Source organism: Physella acuta, unplaced genomic scaffold, assembly GCF_028476545.2.
Source record: "Physella acuta isolate Inbredline_101_S28 unplaced genomic scaffold, ASM2847654v3 ptg001815l, whole genome shotgun sequence".
Taxonomy (NCBI): domain Eukaryota; kingdom Metazoa; phylum Mollusca; class Gastropoda; family Physidae; genus Physella; species Physella acuta.
The window spans coordinates 42,896-56,983 of record NW_026733325.1 but is presented as its reverse complement, the minus strand read 5'-3'; the positions used below and the strand labels follow the sequence as shown (position 1 = coordinate 56,983).

The window sequence follows — 14,088 nt, the reverse complement described above, 5'->3', positions numbered from 1 at the left end:
GTTCTTAGTAATGAGGTGTTGAGTGTTCAGTAAATATAAATTGTCAATATGTGATTTAGAGTCTTTTCATATTACAGGGGTCGGCAACCTGAGGCTCGCGAGCCGCATGCGGCTCTTTTGATATCAAGATGCGGCTCCCAGCTCCCTGAACAAATACTAATAATCTTAATAAAAAAATAAAATATTTGAAATAAAAAAATGTTAGTGGCTCTTTAAAACCAGGGAAATTTTGAAAATTATAACTTTTGGCTCTTCCGCTTCAAAAGGTTGCCGACCCCTGTCATATTAGAATAAATGAGCTTATATTTTCAATCAAATATAGTAATATACAATTTTTTTTTTTTTTATTTATTTTTTTTTTTATTAAAATTCATTTTATTTAACAAAATATGAACATGAATTTAGATGAACAACATTGAGAGAAGTACTTCATTATTTTATACTGCTCTAGACTATCACAGGTGTGTGAACAGTGATATGTGAACTACACTGTAAAGTGCCTCAAGTTTCAGCGCATGCTTATGCAGCAAGTAATCCACATCGTTGTGACTGCATGCAACTTGAATTTAGTTTGAGATCTTGAAACTGTAGATCTAACTACAAGCGCTATCAGTTGATATGACTTTTGTGCATATTCCCTAAAAATCAGTTTTTATCCAAACTATTGCCGCTTGAAGACTTTGTTTTCCGACCTGGTAAAAAGTTACTTTTTCCTGTGGGCTGGGTTATTTTAGATGTAAGCCAGACAAATGGATCCACCAATGACTTCCTGTTGGTAACTGTTACCTCCCATAGTCTCATTTTCTCTTTGACTGACCATGCCATAGCAACATCAAACTGAACTTGCCTCCGGTCATTTAATTCACTTTTGTTTCCAATAACTATTACATGGCCTTCTCTTTTGTCCTTATGTTTGTCAATTTCTTTTTTTATTTTGTCAAGCCGTTTGAAAGAATCAAAATTGGTGACATCATAGACTAAAATGAATCCGTCTGGAAAATTCAGGTAGTGCTTGGGTAGCTCTGGTTCAACACCATCTGGCATGCCCAAGTCAAATATCCGAACTTTCTCCTTCACACCTCTGTCTGTTTCTATCACTGCTGTGTAAATATCCTCCATAGTCTGGTGTGTTGGTGACTCAACAATATGGTTCCCATATAGCAGTTGCTCTAGTATTGCAGTTTTTCCAACACCAGTGCAACCACAGAGTAAAATTTTATTTGATTTTCCCATCCTTTTTTAAGGGGTGGGGGGTATGCTTAGTCTTGGATAATACTTTACTTACTAGATCTATTATTTTAATTCAATATAAATCATTTTAGAGGCGACATTTTGTTCACATTTGTTCGTGTACTTTCAAATTTTTCGGGTTACTCGACTCTATTTAATAATTAGAATAGATTCTAGGCTTAAATTCATAATAACACCTTTCGGGTCGGGTAATATACAATTATAGGCCTACTCATCGCTAAATTGGGAGGAATACATATGCATTCAATTTTTCATTTATATTTAAAATATTGTATAAATTATCTTCACTGTTTTGTATTATTTATTTGCAATTATTATTTTATTGAAAATATCAATTAACTTTTAAAGTTTCAAAATATTTAAAAGAAAAAATTAAGGTATTTAACTTTTAATCTAATTGTTGCATTTGTTGTTTTATGATGTGCTTGCTTTATTAATATTTCTGTCTTTTTAAATTAATCTATTGTTGTCTCCCTTATCCTGTTTTATAACTTGGGATATTGATTTGTAAAAATGAAGTTTAGCTGTTAAAATAAAACAATTCTATTTCTACTCTGTAGTGTTAAAAAAACATTAAATTATTTAATACGAAAAATGCATTTTTAAGACAATAAAGGTAGACTTTTAGCTTTCTATCACGCCTATCGCCTTCCTTACCCCCTACCCCACACTTTCTGAACGAAATATAAGTTATATCGAAATTATATACTTGAACCAGTGTCCTCCCCCCTCACCTAAAAGTTAAGTCCTCTTCCGCGAAAGTTTTAAGTGCTCCCCCCCCCCATAGCGGAAATGAATGTCTGAAAGCAACATGTTATCACGTGCATCCAATTACATATGAAACTTTTGCAAATGCCTTGCGGGATGTTAAATACACGATTTGTAAACCAGTGGTACCAACTTAATCATACAACCAAACAGTAAAAACGTGCAAAAATAAAATTATGAAATATCAGAAAGCTGTGTTATATCATGGTGAGCGATATATTAATAAGTATTAGATGGAGCCAAATATAGAAATATAGAAAAAAACAACAACACTATATTGAATATTGAGTAAGATGGTATGAGACATTGCGTGATCAAATTGTTTAGCGGTTTAAGCTTCTTCAGTCGTGTATTAATTAATCCCACTCCGATGTATATATATATATATATATATATATATATATATATATATATATATATATATATATATATATATATATATATATATATATATATATATTGTGATGAAATTAAGTCCTTCTATCTACAGTGCAGTCAAACCGATTAAAGCGTTTATATTAAAGAAAGGCTTAGAAGTGTCGATTGTCGCTTGAGCTGTCAGTGACATGTCAGTCCTGAACGACACGTCAAGAAGGTCATCTCGTCCCTTGTTAAGTGGAGCTGTCCTGGGCGATGCGTCATTGCGTCCAGAATTTTTTTTTTTTTTTTTTTTTTTTTTTTTTTGCGGTAAGTGTTAAAAAATCTTGACAACTGGAATGTCGACTGTCGCTAAAACTCGAATGAGACGGGAGAGGGTGGGAGGGGTATAGGGTAGGGTAGGGGGGGGGGGGTTGCTGTCACTCATTGTCTTTGGTGATACAGCGTTCAGCACCGTCTGGGTTGTGTATTTCTATCAACACAACTGTCAACTCACCTATCAAAACACATATCAACACACCTATCAACACACCTGTTGCCTCTCAGTGGGGGGTGTCAGGTAGTTCCGGCTTGTGGCGGGCATAAATACAACAAATAAAGGCATCAATCATTGATTTAACACTGTCTGTGACCTAAACTAAAGTACAGTTAAACTTTAACACTATATATATATATATATATATATATATATATATATATATATATATATATATATATATATATATATATATATATATATATATATATATATATATATATATATATATATATATATATATATACATATATATATATATATATATACACACACCTATATGTTGTTATTGTAATAATCGAGGGGCTAGCGTAGTTGGGCAGTAAAGTTCATATTTGCTTAACCGAAATTTTCCGATAGGATAGATGGGCAGATAGATGAGGCTCGTTATTTTGGGACCGCAAATCACTTAGGAGAGACAACTCCAAAATCAAACAGCTGCTGCCTTGTAGTTTGTTCTGTTCAAAGTGTGATAGCGTAGATAGATAAAATAAGACTAGACTGGTAGAGACTAATAATAAACTTGACGGTAGACAATTTGTGGCGTGAGTGTGACGTGAGCGTGACGCGACAATGTTACCGATGATGTAGGACGCAGGAGGGAAAACAGTTGGGGGTTTGCTATAGTAAGAAATAGACGTGTTTTGACATTGAATATTGCTAGTATTTGATAATAAAGTTAATTCTATTTTATGATCGAACTTGTTTATATCGTCAACTTAGTGTCGTCTGAAAATAAGAGTGTTCCCGTCCTCATCACTTGTTTATACTAATATAGTTGGAATATTAGTTATAGGCGTAGTAATCATATAGATTCATACAGCAGCGTATACAATCCCCCCCCCCCCATCACATATTGGTGAGCAGCAAAAGGCTATGGAAACAAATTCACGTAATACTTAATTGTACTGGATGAAATCCCGTCCAACAATACAATAACACAAATTACTTAAGAAGTGGGCACAAATGAAAAATGCAATGCAAAAAATACACATAAAGCACAATTCAGTTTACTCAGCTTTTCAATTTCCCAAATAATTTCAGAACCCTGTCAGTTTTAGAACCCCTGAATGATTATTTATATCTGTCAGACCAAATCCAGTTATGACAACAGTTGTGGTTAGCCGTACAAGGTATTCAGCGAAACGGGTTTGACCGCAACTTCACCCACGTACCCCTCCCCCTACCTACAGGTCTATACCCCCCCCCCCCACCACACGCGCTGTACCTACCCACATCAACTCAGCTGGTGAGCACACCAGCAACGAATGGAGCGAACGTGCGGAACAAAGCACATGCCGCTCACGCGCCGTTGGGGTGAAAGGTCAAGCGAGCTCAAGCTGCAGACACACACACACACACGCATACACACGCATACACACATACACGCACACACACACGTACAGGCACACACACACGCACACACGCATACACACCACACACACGCAAGCGTGCTGAGGTAATTGAAGTGTGAGTTTTGTATCGAAATTTGGGAATTCCCAAATACATGTTTATGGGCTCTAGAACAGGAAATAGAATAAACGAGAGGGAAAGAATGAAGAGACAGAGAGAGAGAGAGAGAGAGAGAGAGAGAGAGAGAGAGGAAGGCACGGTAAGACTGTTATGCTTACAAATATAACCAGTGATTCAATAAAAAAAAACAACCCTCTTAGACTAGTCACTTAGTGTATTGAGTTTTAAATAGATAGTACTACCACGTCCGGGGGGTGGTTGGGAGGGGGTAGACGTGCTTAGGGGGAGGGGGTTGTAGGCTCTTCCTGCCTCCACTAACCCAACCCCTAATAGAGAAACCCGGAATAAACATTGGGCACTTTACTATTTCAACTGTAAGATGAACATTTTCTACCATTTTTACCTGCAAAATATCTTTTAATGCAACACTACTTAAAATCTAGACTTATTTCAAAACACGTGGTTTTACTATTCTCGACTCAGTCTAGAACGACGTCACAATGACGTCACAAAAACGTCTCGCTCCTGAGAATACATACACCGAGTAGAAACACCTACTGCGTGTGCTATAAATAGGCTCAGAGCCCCCCCCCTTTTTCCCCCCTTCCCCAATGAATTAGGACCATAAGGGCAGACCGGGGTTTAATGACTGCTGACGATGTCAGTCAGTTCGTGTGTCTGTTAAATACACACGTGACGTGAACCCAAGAGGGCTCTGTGCAATTAGGTCATCCACACACACACACACACACACACACACATATATATATATATATATATATATATATATATATATATATATATATATATATATATATATATATATAAATATATATATATATATACACACATATATATTATGTATAGTGTGTGTGCTTGCGTGTGTGTGCGTGCCTCTTTATGTGTGTGTATACACGCACATAAAATTAAACGTCGGTTTGCAATTAATAGTTTATTTACTATGAATAACTGTTTGATTAGAAAATAAAGAAAAAAAAACAGAAAAAAAATGCGTTTTGCCACTCCCCCCCCCCCCCACCCCTGGCCACCACCCCTCCACGACAACATTGGAACTGTGATTAGTATTTTTCACATTACTACATGGGGATTTCTTCCTTGTCACTGAAAGATAACTCCTGTTGTTTTAAATATACGTGAGCACAGTGTTCTCCCCTTGTTTCTAACACGAAATATAAAATAAACTTCAACAAAACCTAAATAAAAAATATGCTGGCAAACGCAAAATATTAACAGTACCACTTAATCGTAACCAAAACCAGGTATTACGCATGCGCACAACCCAGCCCTACCCTCCACCGCTATAAACAACGTAACAGACACCCTAATTTACCTCACCGTCTGCCCACTCTGATCTACCACCGTGAGATGTCAAAATGACACGCGGGCGTTAAAGGTTAGCCGTGACGTCACGTGCACCAACTCCCCATCCCCGCACCTTCCATCCCTCACGGTTTAACTGAACTACGCTAAACACCCTCCCAGTTTGTGAGATGTTTTTTTTTTACTCTATTAAACGTGAAGTCGGGATTTGTTTATTAATTTATTTCTGAAACAATCTAGTTTTATACCGTTAACATTTGAGTATCCAAATATAAATAAATTTATATATATATATATATATATATATATATATATATATATATATATATATATATATATATATATATATATATATATGTAAAATATGTGTGTATATGATGTCAAAATGAGTTTATCGTTACTGGTCGTATTCACACATCTCTATGATGTGCTTTAGGTATCTTTATGGTGTCTTTATTGGGAGACTTCAATGTGTCTTTATTGAATGTTTATGGTGTTTTATAGAAGTATTTTATGCTTTTTATGATGTCTGGTCTCCCAAAGGTGTACAAATGGAGTATGTGTTGGATTAAGTAACGATGATGAATTTTTGGTGTATCGCTGTTATATATATATATATATATATATATATATATATATATATATATATATATATATGTATATATATATATATATATATATATATATATATATATATATATATATATATATATATATGCCTTTATATGCCTAAAATTAGTTATATTTGTGTTTTGAGCGAAAAATCTTTATTTTTCTTTATTGCCTATACAGAACAAAATAGCAAAGCACAAAGTAGAATCAACATATCAAGAACAAAATACAACAGTGACCACAACATTTGACTAAATAATTTGGTGATGGTTTACTGGTTAAATAAAGAGGGCTGGCGTGGGCATGACTTAACAAAAGACAAACGCCAGTAATTTAGATTTACATCTTTTAGCCCCCACCTTCCTTCTTACCTCATTAACGCGTTTGACATTATAGCTGTATTAACTGTCATGTGAAAATTTCTTGTTCGAACGATATTTCATTTTAACACCTGCTTTATGAAGACTAGACGGCTTTATGACTTCTTCATTATAAATTTTTAAGCGTTGATTACATCTTGTCGTTGCAAGGGAGAAAACCTATACAATTATTAAAAACTATGCTAACTGTAAGAGTTGTCGTTTATGGAAAATTTCCGACTAATGAATTTTAGACGGTAAAGTGTATGTGGTTTACAAGTAGCAATACACTACCCACACAAATACCACACACCATACTTACATAGACAAACATCAACACACATACACACAAAAACACATACACAAATCAACCTACACTCATCAACACACAAAATATATACAAACACACATAGATTTGAATACACCCAGTGGCGTAGCCAGGATCGTCTCAAAATGGGGGGGGGGGGGGGTTCCAATTGTTACCCGGGGACAAACTTTCGATTTGCACCCCCCTCATACTTTATATATATACCGAGGGGTCTATGGGGGGGGGTTATGACTTCCCCTAACCCCCCCCCCCCCCCCTGCCTACGCCACTGAATACACCCATAACGACACACACTACCTAAATAGAAGTACACTTTTATCACACGTATTCACTATTCACATACACAAATACATGAAAAGGTTCCTCTAAGAATATCACTAGCTTCTTTAAACCACGCAAAACTATTACATAAAATGCAACCATTGCATAAACCCATATAACACACGCCGCCCCTATATTACGCAACCCTATCATATTGAACACAATCACAAAAAATAGCCACATTCATCACCATTACATACACCACCACCACCACCACATCATTACGTACAACCATAACACACAAATAAATCCTATCACATATACCACCATAAAGAACACCAACGTAACGCACACCACCATAACGCGCACGACCTAACGCACACCACCAAACGCACACCACCATTACGCACACCACCACTACGCACACCACCATAACGCACACCACCGAACGCACACCACAATAACGCACACCACCTAACGCACACCACCATAACGCACACCACCATATTGCACGCCATATAAAATACATAAAACTTCTTACAAATACTTGCCCCGTGTTTCACTCCCATAACTCACACACATGAAGTATGTTTGTCCTCTTGTTAGGTGGAGTAAAACAGTTTCCATTGATCTTGTCTATATCTCTGGTTATCCCAATCAAATGTCCTAATGTTGACCTTGGCTATCCCAATCAAATGTCCTAATGTTGACCTTGGCTATCTCAATCAAATGTCCTAAAGTTGACCTTGGTTATCTCAATCAAATGTCCTAAAGTTGACCTTGGTTATCTCAATCAAATGTCCTAAAGTTGACCTTGTCCTTCCCAATCAAATGTCCTAAAGTTGACCTTGGTTATCTCAATCAAATGTCCTAAAGTTGACCTTGGTTATTTCAATTCAAATGTCCTAAAGTTGACCTTGGTTATCTCAATCAAATGTCCTAAAGTTGACCTTGTCCTTCCCAATCAAATGTCCTAAAGTTGACCTTGGTTATCTCAATCAAATGTCCTAAAGTTGACCTTGGTTATCTCAATCAAATGTCCTAAAGTTGACCTTGGTTATCTCAATCAAATGTCCTAAAGTTGACCTTGGTTATTTCAATTCAAATGTCCTAATATTTACCCACACAAACACACATACCCAAACAAACACATACACACGTTTAAGCTAACATAATCAACACACACATGCATAAACACACATACTCACATGTGCATATACATAAACACAGCACACATAGACACACACACATACACACAAACAAACACACATATATACACGACTAACCTGCTCCCACACTAAGTCCTTTTTCTATCAAGGGACAACTTACACAAGGGGACGCCACTAACAATAAATAAAGAAAAAAAAACGGAGCAAAAAAAAATGAAAAGCAAATATTTGGAGTTGTCTTTCTTTACAGTGTGGGACGTAAACAAGGACTGAGTTAGACCCCTTGCCTCATCTGCAAACCAAATTGGAAAATTTCTCTCCCATGACGTGTTGCTACGTTCTCTGAACGTGAAGGATTTATCCGTAATGTATTGAGCAAGCCGGAATATATAAATATAGGCCACGGAAGATCCGTTGTGAAATGGAACAAAGCTTGGATCATGCGCCTCACAACACCGTTCATCTTAGGAAATTGCTATAGGGAAAGGCAGGAAAAGCTCATATGAAATACGAAACTTTGTTTGTAGTTACACAATCGCTTGCGCTCAGAATATTGAACACCCAACCTTCATTAAGAGCCGTCCTTACACAAAACATTGATCAGCTAAGGAAATATCTATTGGTTAAGGTAGATGGAAGCCCATATTAAAATTGCGCCTTGTGCATAGATTCCCTTATTCCTAAATCTTCCACACATTTGAAAAAAAATCTATATTCCCTTCATTTATAATACACTTCTCATATACAAACTCTAGTATATCTCAATACAATGCAAATGGTCCCTGTGAAATTGAGCCTCTGCTCATAGATACACAATCCCCCCTCTCCCCTCACAAAATGATCAACTATATTGAAACAATCGAACTGGTAATAACCAATCAGACATCGCCCTGTTTAGGAAATTGAAACACAAAGAAAAAATAGCATGAAAGAGATACAAAACACAAGCCTTTGCGCTTTGTACCTCATTGGCATTTTACCTAATATTCTCGCCTATGTTACGCTTGATTCATTCACAACACTCCAATCAAAGTCTACCAGCATTCTTGGGTTCATATTGAAGATTTAGACGAGTCATCAGTCTTGAAAGAAATTGGCTATCCCACTCAAATGTCCTAAAGTTGACCTTGGCTATCCCACTCAAATGTCCTAAAGTTGACCTTGGCTATCCCACTCAAATGTCCTAAAGTTGACCTTGGCTGTCCCACTCAAATGTCCTAAAGTTGACCTTGGCTATCCCACTCAAATGTCCTAAAGTTGACCTTGGCTATCCCACTCAAATGTCCTAAAGTTGACCTTGGCTATCCCACTCAAATGTCCTAAAGTTGACCTTGGCTATCCCACTCAAATGTCCTAAAGTTGACCTTGGCTATCCCACTCAAATGTCCTAAAGTTGACCTTGGCTATCCCACTCAAATGTCCTAAAGTTGACCTTGGCTATCCCACTCAAATGTCCTAAAGTTGACCTTGGCTATCCCACTCAAATGTCCTAAAGTTGACCTTGGCTATCCCACTCAAATGTCCTAAAGTTGACCTTGGCTATCCCACTCAAATGTCCTAAAGTTGACCTTGGCTATCCCACTCAAATGTCCTAAAGTTGACCTTGGCTATCCCACTCAAATGTCCTAAAGTTGACCTTGGCTATCCCACTCAAATGCAAACTTTCGCAGAGTTTACTCAGCGCTTTTTTGTTTCAGATGCGTTTTGGTTACAAAGCTCTAGCCCTGGTATTACAGGTAGCAGAATCGTAGCTTTAGCTCTAACGCTGACCCAGACGCTAAACGTAATCGTAATCGTAACTATAACCCTAATCCTAGTCAAAAGTCATTATGACTTGATCCATGACGTTAAACAAGTGAGGTAGAGTTAACCCGTGACCTCGGCATATGAAGGGATAGTGTGATCAGCACTATGCCCAGTCGCCTTTACTTTCACATTAGGCAAATACCCATCAGAGCCCGGGATCCGAACTCGAGCCTTTCGGGTTAGTACTCGAAAGCTCTACCAATCGACCACACCGTCCCACATCCATAACCTTAATCTTTATTAAAACGCATACACTGGTATCGATACCGTCTAAACCAGACACCTCGATACGATACTGCCGATTCTTCTCCCATAACTCCCATGCTAATTTGCTTAATATGCTAATTTTGTTATGATTTTTAAGGAATACAACACCATCGCTACGACTTAAACCAACACGCCTGAGATAGATTTCGACCATCTTTTTCTTCCATAAAATACCAGCTCGTTTCAACTTTTTAGTCGAACCACTCGCTCTAGTTTCCGCTGTATCGAATTGGGAATCCTCAACCACTTCATTTCGCTCAAGTACATTTCTACCGAAAAATCATCCCCCTCACACCCCTCCACCCCTTAGACTCCTAGCTTAAAACCCCCTCCCCAATAACCCTTGCACCAAAGTTAAAGTTTAGACCCGAACTTGTGGAGTCGGTGATACATTCTAGTGTTATTGATGGGAAGGGGAAGGGGCGAGTACCAGCGACGCAGGGGAAACAACCAATGTAATGAAAGGTAACCGAATGCTTGGGGACGGCGGGGTTAGGGTAATGCGATTTGTCTCCCCTGACTGGACCGGGAGTTGTGGGTCCTTATCTGAGAGCGCTGCTGCCTCAGAGATTTCATTCATGGGTAGAGGTGGTTGAGGGTGGTGTGTGGGTGGTTGAGGTGGTGTGTCGGTGGTTGAGGGTGGTGTGTCGGTGGTTGAGGGTGGTGTGTGGGTGGTTGAGGGTGGTGTGTCGGTGGTTGAGGGTGGTGTGTTGGTGGTTGAGGTTGGTTTTGTGGGTGGTTGAGGGTGGTGTGTATCGGTGGTGCATCGGTGGTGCATCGGTGGTTGAGGGTGGTGTGTCGGTGGTTGAGGGTGATGTGTCGTTGGTTGAGGGTGTGTGGGTGGTTGAGGGTGGTGTGTCGGTGGTTGAGGTTGGTGTGTGGGTGGTTGAGGGTGGTGTGTCGGTGGTTGAGGGTGGTGTGTCGGTGGTTGAGGGTGGTGTGTCGGTGGTTGAGGTTGGTGTGTGGGTGGTTGAGGTTGGTGTGTGGGTGGTTGAGGGTGGTGTGTAGGTGGTTGAGGGTGGTGTGTAGGTGGTTGAGGGTGGTGTGTTGGTGGTTGAGGTTGGTGTGTTGGTGGTTGAGGTTGGTTTTGTGGGTGGTTGAGGGTGGTGTGTATCGGTGGTGCATCGGTGGTGCATCGGTGGTTGAGGGTGGTGTGTCGGTGGTTGAGGGTGATGTGTCGTTGGTTGAGGGTGTGTGGGTGGTTGAGGGTGGTGTGTCGGTGGTTGAGGTTGGTGTGTGGGTGGTTGAGGGTGGTGTGTCGGTGGTTGAGGGTGGTGTGTATCGGTGGTTGAGGGTGGTTTGTCGGTGGTTGAGGTTGGTGTGTCGGTGGTTGAGGGTGATGTGTCGTTGGTTGAGGGTGTGTGGGTGGTTGAGGTTGGTGTGTGGGTGGTTGAGGTTGGTGTGTAGGTGGTTGAGGTTGGTGTGTAGGTGGTTGAGGGTGGTGTGTGGGTGGTTGAGGGTGGTGTGTCGGTGGTTGAGGTTGGTGTGTGGGTGGTTGAGGGTGGTGTGTCGGTGGTTGAGGGTGGTGTGTCGGTGGTTGAGGGTGGTGTGTCGGTGGTTGAGGGTGGTGTGTCGGTGGTTGAGGGTGGTGTGTCGGTGGTTGAGGGTGATGTGTCGTTGGTTGAGGGTGGTGTGTCGGTGGTTGAGGGTGGTGTGTCGGTGGTTGAGGGTGGTGTGTCGGTGGTTGAGGGTGGTATGTCGGTGGTTGAGAGTGGTGTGTCGGTGGCTGTGTCAGTTGTTGGTGTGTTTGTGTAAGTGGTGTGTGTATGGTTGATGTTATTATGATTTGTGTGTTTTTGATTGGTATTTTTGATTGGTGTGTGTATAATTGGTGTATTTGTGATTGGCGTATGTATGATGTGTTTATGATTGGTGTGTTTATGATTGGTGTGGTTATGATTAGTGTGTGTATGATTGGTGTGTTTATGATCGATGTGTTAATGATTGGTGTTTATAAATGACATCAGGGTTGATTTATCTGTTTTGGTGTGTTTGCGGTTGCTGTGTCAGTGATTGGTAGGCCAGGATGTTGTTGTGTTTATGGTCAACACTTCTGTTTGTCACAATCTGTTTCTGTGATTTTTAATCAGTACCTTGTGTGATTGGTTGCTTTGTCTGTGGTTGTTAAAATAACATCCATTCATGTATTGCATTAAGCATTTATCATGTAAAATTCAAAGTAGATTAGGTACCAGTTCTAACATACGCTACAAATCTATCAACAATCATATTTCGAAAGATGAATGTTGGATAAATGTAAAAAATGTGAAAATTTTTCTATCAATCGATACACCTCCAATCAAAAACCAGCATCGATTACTACTTTTCATGCTTGCAGCACAATCCCCGGCTAACTGTGATTATTTTAATTTCACATTTCACTTCCGCCCTCCCGAATGTCACGGTGACCTGATGACGGGTACTTAGCTCGACCCGACACCGTACAGCGTAACCATGGCGACGGGGATCGCTTCTGTTATCGCCCAGTACCCGGCAGTATGTAAAGGTCAAAGTGAAGTAGATTGAAGTAGATTGAAGTAGATTGTTTGAAAGACTTAGAATTTTGTACTACTCAACATCATAACGCACATCGATCAAGTCTAGCTGGCCTACTTTAAAGTTAAAATTAAAACAAAATATCCCATATTATAAGGAGTAGAAAAATAACGAATAACGAAAACAAAACTCAGCTAAATATAATAATTTATATACATACATATATATTTATATATATATATATATATATATATATATATATATATATATATATATATATATATATATATATATATATATCGATAACTTTGGTTTTACAATGAAATAACTATCTAAAAACCCCATGGAATATGACGTCAATCGTCAATCATAAGGAGAAGGGGGTGGGGGGGGGGGGTGAGGGGGGGTGGGGGTGGCTTAAGTCGTGTAAAGTCATGTGTGGATTTTCAAGCAGTGTTACTTCCAGACTTTTTTCTGCTGGGGGGGGGGGGGGCACTTGAAATTTTCGGGGAGGGGGGGTAGACTTTCTTTGGGGGATACCCCGAAGAGATGCCTGGAAGAAACTCTGCTTTCAAGGGTAGATTTTTTAAACAGTTTCACATTGATATAGTTACACTTTTAAGCTATTTGTAATTTTGCTCCTAATTTCTTTCTCGTTTTTTTTATAATTTAAAAAATAAACCCGCGAAAATGTTGTATTATTAGCGTTGTTATTTCATTATTCTGACACATTGGTGTGAGGGTCTAAACAGTGAGGAAATCATGTTATCACGTGCAGGGGCGATAAGCCTTAGTGAAAAATTTGTCCAAATGTTTGGCCGAGTCACGGGGAGGTAACTCTCAAGTAAACCTGGTTATCTTTCCCTTGGTCTAACGCGCTGGATCGCTGGCCCTATCGACCCTAAGTCCGCGCGCAAACACATTGTTGCCTCGGACATGTGCAGTGATTGGGGGGAATTACGTAAACAAAGCGGCGTAGTGATTTGATTAAATCTGGCGCTGTTTTTAGACTGTTACACGTACTTCAGGGAGTATTGATTGATT

General features: G+C 39.2%; 1 protein-coding gene across 1 annotated transcript; it reads right to left on the bottom strand.

Annotated features, from left to right (window-relative positions):
* Positions 1-363: 363 nt before the first annotated feature.
* Positions 364-1,437, bottom strand: LOC131930665 (NF-kappa-B inhibitor-interacting Ras-like protein 1). Its single transcript, XM_059287250.1, has one exon. It carries the CDS (start codon positions 1,231-1,233, stop codon positions 646-648), a length of 588 nt encoding a protein of 195 aa, XP_059143233.1. The 5' UTR covers positions 1,234-1,437; the 3' UTR covers positions 364-645.
* Between the last annotated feature and the right edge of the window lie 12,651 nt (positions 1,438-14,088).

Coding starts and splice junctions, on each gene's coding strand:
- LOC131930665 (XM_059287250.1), bottom strand. CDS start 1,233: ATGGGAAAATCAAATAAAATTTTACTCTGTGGTTGCACTGGTGTTGGA.